Here is a 10,093-nt window from a genome sequence, read left to right on the forward strand (position 1 = left end):
ATGAAGTCCTGGAGGTGGGGAACTCTGGGCCCTCTGGCCTTTGACCCAACATGGCTCCCGTTCCTGCTGGGCACCGTGTGCCAGGCCTAGAAGAGCCCAAGCTTGTGCCCAGCTGAGGCCTCCTCTCAGGCTTGCTTTTCTCCTGTGGACGGCTGCCTGCCTGTGTCCAGGGGCCTGCCCAAATGTCATGGCAGGGTCAGAGGCCACCCCAGCTACATCCTAGTCTCTGTCACCTCCACCCTTCACAGCCCTCTCACTCCGTGCGCCCCGGTGTAAATCCTGTGCAGAAGGACTTCAGGCTGCCCTGGTGTTGGACTCCGTATTGCATTAAAACTCACACGCCTGGAGAATCATGCACTCCCGGTGTACCCTCTCTGGTTGGGGGACTACTCCCAAGGTGACTTTAGGACACGTTATCACCTTTCTAGCTTCCACCCTGCCCCTCCTGCCCCACGTGCCCCTCCCCCAGCCCTGCCATCCACACTCTGCCCTTGATGGAGCCCCTTCTGACTCACAGCAGCCCCGCCCCTGAGGGTTTCCAAGGCCAACTCTTTCTCCTGAGGAGGGGCTGCTGGATTTGAGCTGCTGACCCTGCAGTTCGCTGCCCAGCACGTAACCCACTGGGCCACCGGGCTCCCAGGCCACTGGGCACCGCGCTGGCCCCATGGGGACAGTTCCTCGAGCGAAAACAATCCTATGTGGACGTTTGTGACCCAACTGTTTTCTCTCCGCCCGAAGTTCGCACAGTCGTCCTTCCCTTTGTATGGCTGAGTAATACACCTGAGGGCCGGACCGGCTTGTTTACCCCTCTGGCCTCGATGGGCACTTGGTTGCTTCTGCCCTGGGCTGCTGCTATGAGTAATGGGGCTATAAATAGCGGCGTGCGCATCTCTCTGGGGGTAGTTGTTTCTCTCCCATAGATAGAGACCCAGGGAGGACCTATGCGGAAGGACTGGTGGTACCTCAGCTGAAGCCCGTGGTCAGCGGTTCAGACCCACCACATTGCTCCACTGGACGGTGATGGGGACGTCTGCTTCCACAAGGATTCACGCCTGTGGGTTGGGACGGACCACTAGTCTCTGCACCACCACACCCTTGCCCTCCTCACCAGCAGGGAAGGAGGGTGCTGTCTTCACCAAAGCCCCTGCCAACGCGGGCTCCTGCCTCGTTTCTGCCAGCCATCCAAGGAGCTCCTGGCTGCTGTTGTTTCTTTGCCCACGGCCATGCTGCCCATTTTGACGCATCGTGAACCCGAAGCACCGTTTCAGATGAACGGCTGTGCTTAGCTGTGATGCACACCATAAAAATTCACCCTCGTCAGTGGGCATTTATAGAGGTCTAGATAAGGACATGTACATATGCAAATATATTTATATATGGGGATGGGGAAATAGATCTATGTGCCTATATTTATAGGTTTAGTATTAAGGTAGCAGAAGGACATTGGGCCGCCACTCAAGTACTCCCTCGATGCAGGAATACTTTCTTCTATTAAATTGGCATTCTATGATGCTCACCTTCACTACACAACCGCTGAAGACAAAGTGGGTGAATAAGCAAATGTGGTGAAGAAAGCTGATGGTGCCTGGCTATCAAAAGATATAGCGTCTGGGGTCTTAAAGGCTTGAAGGTGAACGAGCGGCCATCTAGCTCAGAAGCAACAAAGCCCACATGGAAGAAGCACACCAGCCTGTGTGATTACGAGGTGTTGAAGGGATCAGGTTTCAGGCATCATCAGAACAAAAAAAAAAATCTTACCATAGTGAATGAGGGGTGAGGGCAGAATGGAGACCCAAAGCCCATTTGTAGGCCACTGGAGATCCCCTTGCAGAAGGGTCTAGGGGAGGAGATGAGCCAGTCAGGGTGCGATGTAGCACCAATGAAGAATACAGCTTTCCTCTTAGTTCCTAAATGTTTCCTCCTCCCCACACCTCCCACTATCATGATCCTAATTCTATCTTGCAAGTCTGGTTGGACCAGAGGATGTACACTGGTACATATAGGAACTGGAAACAGGGAATCCAGGGCGGATGAACCCTCCAGGACCAGCTGTGTGAGTGGTGATACTGGGAGGGTACAGGGAGAGTGGGTTGGAAAGAGGGAACTGATTACAAGGTTCTACATATGACCTCCTCCCTGGGGGACGGACAACAAAAAAAGTGGGTGAAGGGAGATGTCGGACAGGACAAGATATGACAAAATAATTCATAAATTATCAAGGGCTCATGAGGGAGGGTGGAGCGAGGAGGGAGGGGAAAAATGAGGAGCTGATGCAAAGGACTTAAGTGGAGAGCAAATGTTTTTAGAATGATGAGGGCAATGAATGTACAAATGTGTTTGACACAATTGATGTATGGATTGTTATAAGAGTTGTATGAGCCCCTAATAAAACGATTGAAAAAAAATATTCACCCTCCGGAAAGAGCAAATCCATTGGTCTTTAGTCTATCCAACCATCACCAGTATCTAATTCAAAACCTTTTCATCATCTTAGAAACAAAGAAAAACCCTGGACTCCTTTAAAAGTCAGTTTCTAGTCCCCTCACTTCCCTCAGACCTGGGATGTTCATTCCCAGTGGGTTTATCCAGTGGCTTCACTAAATTAAAAAATATATGAGACACTGATTTCAACCACTTTTATGTGTGCAGTTCTGTGATCCGAATGGCATTCACCATGTTGTCATTCTTTTTCTGTTTTTAAATGTCATTTTTACCTAAAAACTTTTTGCAATCATCCCCGCCATCAGTTCTACAACATTTTCTTTGTTCCTGGACTCATTACGATTAATTGCCCATCTCCCCCTCCCCAACCTCCACTGCCCATGATCTAGTGACTCCCTACCAGCTCACCCTTTGTGGATTTCCTATCTAGAAGTGCCCTACGACACGAGAATGGTCCCCAGTGACGGCAAAGCAAAAGACAAAACCCTCCATCCAAAGAAAGCAGAACTTAAAAAGGAGGAGAAATTAAAAGTTGGGTAAGAAAACCCCAAACGATGACTCGGTATTAAATCTTCTTAACCTTCCCTAAGGAATTAGTCTATTAAATCCACAGGGGCAATTCTACCCTGTGCTATACAGGGACTGTGAGTCAGAATTGACTTGATGGCAGTGTTTGGGTGTTTGTTTCTTTGTTTTGTTTGTTTGAGATGAACTTGTTACCCAAGACTCCAAGTTCAATTTTACGTTTCCTTTTTTTATATCATAGTTTCTTTTTTTTTTTTAATTAAAAAAAATTTTTTTTTATATCATAGTTTCATTGACATATCCATTCACATACAGTTCTGTTATTCAATCCCATTGAGTGGAGTTATATAATCAACGCTATCACCTACACACACACCTTTTTTTTAAGCCATTGAGACCACTATTTAGGTTTGAAGGATAAGGACTCGGGATGGGGAGTCATTCTTTCTCAAGTCATTCTATAAAGAGTGGCTTGTGCTGGGAGGAAGGTGGATCTGAAAAAAATCATCCCATTTTACGAATGAGAAAACAGGCTTGTGTCTAAGCTCCCTCCCGAGCAGGGCTGCCTGAGAGAGGACAGAGACCCAGCAGGCACAGGAAGGGTGAGATGCAGACACTGCAGTGGGAGTTCCTTGCTCTGCCACCTGGGCTACCTGGCTGCAGCCCACGCCTCGGCCCTGGCCCTCATGGCTGGGAGGTCACTCTTGTGGGCAGGCCTGCTGGCCAAGGATTCAGGGTACATTCATTCCTCCAAGCTGATGGCCTGAGCCAGGGACAGAGCTGGCCCTCGGGGGGTGGGGGTGGGGGAGAAGCACCTGGACAGGCAGGCACTCATGAAGGCTGAAGATAGCTGGCCTGGGGCCCAGCCATCAGCAGTGAGTGGCCCTCTGAACACGTAAACATGGCGGAAATGGTCAAGGACTCATATATTTTACTAATGTGTGTGTGTGTGTGAGTGAGAAACCACACTAAAGGTCACTCTATAGCAACAGAACGCTGATTGGAGCCCCTGGGCCCTCCGTAACTTTGGGCAAGTGACCCCTTTGGATGCCCTTCTGCAGTTGGTAATGGTACCCACCACTCAGGTGGCTGAAGCTCACTGACTCATCATGGGTGCACTCATCCTAGCGTCAGGAACTTGGCCGGAGTCCCACACGTGTCTCACCAGACGCCCATCCTGGAGAAACGGAGGCTCAGAAAGGCTAGAGGTTGGCAGAGGCTGGGCGGCCAGCTGGAGCCAGTGTCGGACTCCGCGACTCTTTGAAGCCTGTCTCCTCCGCTGTAAAAGGGGTTTATAATTGTTCCCCCTCCCGGGAGTGGGGAGGCCACCGGGTGCAGTTATCAGCACCCTCTGGGCCTCAGACAGGGAAACCAGACAGGCCCTTGGACGGCCTTGCTGCCTCTCCGCCCCAGCTGCTCTGCCTCAGCCTCTTTCATCTGTCTTTAATTAGCCTCCAAGGCTGGAGTCACCACGCCCATTTTATAGTTGGGGAAACTGAGGCACGAAGAGGGAAGTGGTTTGGGGCTGCCGCCTGTGAGTCAGCGGTGGAGTCAACAGCCAGGCCCAGAGGAGCCCAGCTGGGCCTTCCGGCTGGACCTGTCTCCCCAGGTGGATGGCTGCCTCCGTGCCCCTCTCCGCATCGCACCCTGGGCACCAGCAGCCCAGCCAGCCTCCTCTGGCTCTGTCCACCCCACCCCAGACCCTGCCACTCCCCAGGCTACCGAATGCATGGGGACGGGGAGGGGCGAGTTGGCAGCGGGAGGCACGGGGGCACAGGTCTGTTTCATCTTCAAAGCGGGTTAATTAGAGGCAGCGGGGAAAGGCAGGCAGGCAGGCAGGCGACGGGGCTGGACGCCGGCGCACCTCTGCCCTGGAAACCCGAGGCCTGCGGGGCCCGGGGCCGCTGTTGGTTGTTCCCCGCACACCCGATCCGGTCCGCGGCCCTCCCTGGGCCTGGCTGCCCTCCCTGGGCCTGGCTGCCCTGCGCTGCGAGGCGCGCGCCCAGCCCGGTGCCCGCCGCCCCGCACTGACTTCCCGTTGTCTCCCCGGCGGCCGCGGGCTCCGGCGTGACCCCGGGACACGGCCAGCAGCTCTGGCCAGGCCACGACCCTGCCGCCGCCTCCGCGCCCCCAAGCCGCGCAGGTGGGGGCCGGGCCGGCGGCGTCGGGGAAGCCAAGCCGAGCCCCGCGGCGCCGCCAGACCGGTTGCGCGGGGCCGCGGCGCGCACTTCCGGGACCGTCGCCGAGCGCCCCCTAGCGGCCGGGCCGCGCTCCGCCCCTGAGGGCCGCCGCGCTCCGGGGCCAGCCGGGTCCCCTCGGAGCGGCCCGGCGCCGCCGCCCCTGCCCGGGCCCGCGGCGGTTTCGGGGACGGGGGCCCGCGCGCGCGCCGAGGGACAGTTACTCAGCCCCAGCGAAACCGGCGAGTCGGCACCTGCCGGCGGGCGGGGAGGCGGCGGCCCCGTTACGGCCCCGCCCCGCGCCCCGCCCGCCAGCCCGGAAGGAGCCGGCCGGCCGAGGCCTGCGGCGGCTGAGTCAGGGCCGCGAGCCGCCGGCCCGTTACCGCGGGCGCCGGGGGCCCGGGCGGCGCTGTGGTTTCGGTGCCGGCCGCGGGCGGGCGGCCTAATGAGCTCTCGGCACGCACCCCGCGCCGCGGCCCGCCCGGCGCCCCGCCCTGCTCGCCCGCGCCTGCCCGCGGGGACCCTGGCGACCCGCCCCGGCGTCGGCCCCGAAACTGGTCGGTTTCAGCCGGGCGCGGGGGGCTGTGCGGGCGTCGGCGCGTGGCCCGCGGTGGCGGGGGTCCCCGACACGGCCCGGGGTGACTGACCGCGGGCCCGGGCCCGGCTGGCGGGCGCCCTCTAGCGGCCGGTCGTCCCGCTCTCCTCCGCGGGACCCGCGCGCCTGGCCATGGGCCCTCTGAGCCGGGAAGCCTGGGCCCAGCGCCTGGGCGCCTTTCGGGGCAGCCCGTCTGCTTTCATGGCCGGTCCCGAGGGCGAGAGTCTGGGACGCGACCTGCTGCGTGACCTGCGGAGCGAGAAACTGAGCGAACAGACCAAGGTAGACCCGGCTCGCGCCCCTGCCTCTAGGGACAGCCCAGGTGTCCGCACTCTGACCCTCACCCACAGGGTTCCCTCCCGACCCCCTAGGTTTCCTTGCTGGCCCTGAGCATGGAGTTCCCAGACCAGCTGTGGCCGGATGCTGCAGAGGCAGAAGCGGCTGCCACCTCCCTGCTGGACACCCTGCACCTCTTGTCCCCACGGCCGTCAGTTCTCCGGCGGCCCCTGCTGCTGGCAGCCACCGCCGCCCTGGTGGCAGGAGGTGCGCTCGGCCCCACCTCGGGAGCCTCTGCCCGCCTGCTGCCCCTGTTGCTGGGCCTGGCCGCTGGGCGCGACGGCGATGGGGTTTTTGGCTCGGCCTCCGAGCAGCGCCTCCTGCAGGCCACGGCCTGGGAGTGCCTGCGGGAGCTGGAGAGCTGCCGGCCAGGGCTGCTCGGGGGCTGCCTGGGGCTTCTGCGTGGCCTGCTGGGCCGCGAGGGCCCAGTGCAGCCACTCAGCCTGCTGCTCGCCCTTGCTCTGCGCAATGGCCTGGTGATCCGGGCCAGGGCTGGGGCCAGCCTCGGGGGCCTACTCACAGGCAGCGATTTCCCCACCGGGGGTGGGCCCCACACCCACCCCTGGGACTGGACACTAGCCGAAGAAGGAGATGGCCGCTTACAGCCCCAGGCGCCCAGCTGCCCAGCAGCTGAGGATGGGGGCCGTGGCCTTGCAGCGCTGGAAACCAGCCCTGAGGAGGTCCGGGAACTGCGAGCCACCTTGGCCCAGCTCTTGGACATCTGCTACCTGCTCACTCCTGTGGCCCAGGCCCAGCTCCTGTGGCTACTGGGCTGGGGCCTGCAGGGCCTTCGGGGCCAGCCACCAGCACTCTTCAAGCCGCAGCTGGTACGGCTGCTGGGCACTGGCCAGCTGGCCCTGCTGCATGCTGTCCTGGCGCTCAAGGCAGCCTTTGGAGAGGCCCTGTTCACTGCCCAGGATGAGGCTCTGCTGCTCCACCGGCTCACCGCAGCTGCCCAGCACCCAGCCCTGCCCGCACCCACCCACCTCTTCTACTTGCACTGCCTCCTGAACTTCCCCGAGAACTCGCCCCTGGGCCCCTCTGATGAGGAGGGCCCTCCATTGCTGCTGGGGGCCCAGCTGTGCCAGGGGCTTCTGCCCAGCCTCCTGCAGGAGCCGATGACCCTCCTGGCCCACCTGCACTTGCTGTGCATGCTCTGTGCTGACGACGGAGAAGAGGAGGGCAAAGGCCGGGTGCAGGGCCTGCGGTGCTACCTGGAGAAGGTGCTGGCTGGCCTGCGGCAGAGGGCCTCCCTGGCTGCAGGGCCCCGGGCCTCAGCCACGCTCTGCTTCCGGGCCTCCTACCTGGTTGCTGCTTGCCTGGCCGGGCAGCCCACAGTGCTGACTTCTCTGACTCAGGGGCTGGCCCAGCTGTACCAGTGCCGGCCTGCGCTGGCCCCCCATTTTGTGGATCTCCTGAATTCAGTGGGCCCTGAGCTCAGGGAGCCCCTCAGGGTGGCTCTGCGGCAGGAGGTGGTGCTGGGGACGGGCAGCGATGGGGCCCTGCGCTGGCACCTGCAGATGCTGGCCAAGGTGGCGGGCCGGGATGGCCAGAGTACCACCCTTCGTTTCCTGCAGGGGGCGGCTGCCCACTGCTCGGACTGGGCCCTGCAGCAAGCACTGTTGCAGGTCTGCCGGAGCCTGCTTCGGGACGGGGTGGCCGGGGGCTTGGCGGACTTGCTTCAGATGCTGGCTGGACACCTTAAGGACCCTGATGGTCGGGACCATGCCCGCCTCTACTACCTCCTCCTGGCCCACCTGTCAGAGACCAAGCTGGGCATGGCCCTGGGTCCCTCGCTCACCGCACCCGCATTGGCCTCCTCGCTGGTGGCCGAGAACCAGGGCTTTGCGGCCGCACTGACGGTGCAGGAGGCCCCTCCTGCCCTTCGCCTGAGCGTGGGGCCCAGGCGGCTGGAGGGCCCCAGCCCCGTGCTACAGCTGCTCCTGGAGCCTCTGAAGCCGCTCTACTCCCTGGAGCTGCGCTTCCACGTGGGGGGCCAAGTCTACAGGCCTCTGGATGCCGTGTACGTGCCTTGCCTGCTCCCCGGCCGCCCTGCCCGCCCTCTGCTCCTGCCACTGCAGCCCCGACGCCCCGCCCCGACACGCCTGGAGGTCAGCGCCCTCTACACCACGCCCACCGGGCGCACTTGCCATGCCCACCTGCCGCCCCTGCAGGTCAAGTTTGAGGACCTCTTTCTGCCTTTCCCATCGCCCCCTGAGGACACTGGCTCCCGCTTCTTTGAGGAGCTCTGGGCCTCCTGCTTGCCCAAAGGCACCGAGAGTCGGGTGTGGTGCCCGCTGGGGCCTGAGGGGCTGGAGGCCTTGGTGTCCCGCCGCTTGGGACCCTTTGTGGTGGTCGCCCAGTCCCCTGACAGCTATTGTGTCGCCATCCACCTGCCCCCAACCTCCAGACTGCTGCTGCGGCTGGGGCCGGCCCAGGAGGACGGAGTATCGGTGGCCCTGCTGACCGATGACTGGACTGTGCTGCCTCTGGCGGGGGATTATCTCCGGGGGCTCTCGGAGGCTGCCTGAACTGGGGGGTGGGCACAAGGCTCAGGGTTTGCCCTGGAGAGGCAGCTAAAGGCCCGCTGGGCCTTCGTCCTTTGGTCCCTTTCATAAAACTCTTGTTGACCTCCACTCCTCCCCTGCCTCGTGTGCTCATGGGGAGGGTCTGGGGGACTCACAAGCCCTCAGAAAAACTTCCCCACCCACCCAGAACACCCCCCATCACCCACTGCCATCGAATGGATTCTGACAGCAACCCAATGTAAGCTTTCCGAGACTAAATCCTTACGGAAGCCGCTGGGGGGGTTGAACCGCTGACCTTGACAGCAGCCATTCAGCACTTCCCCAGACAGACTTCATGTCCACCGGCAGAGAACTGGGTGAAGGAGGAGCTCTCCTGTAACGAGCTACAGTCTCAGAATACTCACAGGGACAATGCTACTCTGTCTTCCAGGGTCGCTGTGCGTTGGCATCAAGTGAGTTTCGTTTGGGGGCGACAGGAGCCCTGGCGATGTGGGTCTCCGTGTTGAGCTGCTAACCCCGAGGTCGGCAGTTTGAAACCACCAGCCCTTCCTTAAGAGAAAGACGAGGCTTTCTATCCCAGTAAAGCAATACAGTCTCGGAAAACTGCTGGGCCAGTTCTACCCTGACCTATCGAGTCACTATGAGCCGGAACGGACTCGAGGGAGTGAGAGTTAAGAGACAGAACTACCGACCTCTCCATGTCCCCCTGGCCTTGCCCAAGGCCACCCAGCATACTGGGGACAAGAGGGGAGGCCGGCTGCGCCTGTAAAGCGTTTGTCTCAGGAACGCTGTGGAGCTGCTCTATGCCGGTCACTGTCAGAATGGACGAGGTGGCTATGGGCTGGGACCCCGGGGCATTCACGCTAGATAAGGTAGTGACCAGCCCACGAGCGGAGACGGGGATGGTGGACTGGAACCCGTGCTGGGAGGGGCCAGTTAGAAGGCTCCGTTGGCGGCTGAGAGGGTATCACTTAAAGGTCAGATTGTTTGCCTTCTAGTCAATCGTGGCCTGGGCTCAAGCTAGCCTGGTTTTCCCAACTTCGGCCTCCCAAGAAATCCAGTCTTCTGCGTGGAGGGAGGATTCTTAACTGGTCCCCCCTTTATTCTTCAAATAAGCCAGGCATTTGGGATTCAGTTTATTGCGGCCAGCTCTGCTGCCAGATGCCGAGCCGGCGGTTTCCACACAGGTTGCTTCGTTGAATCCTTTCAGCGCCCTGGGAGGGCCCTGCTGATCGAGCAGTCTATAGGTCAGATTAGCCACTTCCTTGAAGCCACCAAGCTGGTTGGTGATAATGTTTTGTCATCCTGCCGCAGTTCCGTGCCCTCTGCTTTAGAGCAACCCTGCTGGGGACACAGTGTCCCTGCTGCCCCAAGCCGGCCCCCAGGATTGACGGAAGCTGTAGGTTGCGGTGCTCCATGGAGACTGGCCAGGGCCTGGACGTACTGTTTGGGGAAAGGAAAGGCCCTCTTCCATCCCTCCTTTATGACTT

General features: G+C 60.4%; 1 protein-coding gene across 2 annotated transcripts; it reads left to right on the plus strand.

Moving 5' to 3' along the window:
* The first annotated feature begins 5,265 nt into the window (after positions 1–5,265).
* AP5B1 (adaptor related protein complex 5 subunit beta 1) lies at positions 5,266–8,711 on the plus strand. Of its 2 annotated transcripts, none has more exons than XM_075545386.1 (2): positions 5,266–6,021; positions 6,111–8,711. In XM_075545386.1, exons 1-2 carry the CDS (start codon positions 5,872–5,874, stop codon positions 8,604–8,606), a joined length of 2,646 nt encoding a protein of 881 aa, XP_075401501.1. In that variant the 5' UTR covers positions 5,266–5,871; the 3' UTR covers positions 8,607–8,711. The 2 variants fall into 2 exon arrangements, with proteins under 2 accessions (XP_075401501.1, XP_075401502.1); XM_075545387.1 differs by having other exon boundaries at positions 5,912–6,021; positions 6,090–8,711.
* Positions 8,712–10,093: the final 1,382 nt, after the last annotated feature.

The sequence above is a fragment of the Tenrec ecaudatus genome, chromosome 4 (assembly GCF_050624435.1).
Source record: "Tenrec ecaudatus isolate mTenEca1 chromosome 4, mTenEca1.hap1, whole genome shotgun sequence".
NCBI lineage: Eukaryota > Metazoa > Chordata > Mammalia > Afrosoricida > Tenrecidae > Tenrec > Tenrec ecaudatus.

Bases quoted from the DNA above. Each gene is read 5' to 3' on its own strand.
- AP5B1 (XM_075545386.1), top strand. From the start codon at position 5,872: ATGGGCCCTCTGAGCCGGGAAGCCTGGGCCCAGCGCCTGGGCGCCTTT. The intron at 6,022-6,110 runs GTAGACCCGGCT...CCGACCCCCTAG, and splicing joins AACTGAGCGAACAGACCAAG to GTTTCCTTGCTGGCCCTGAG.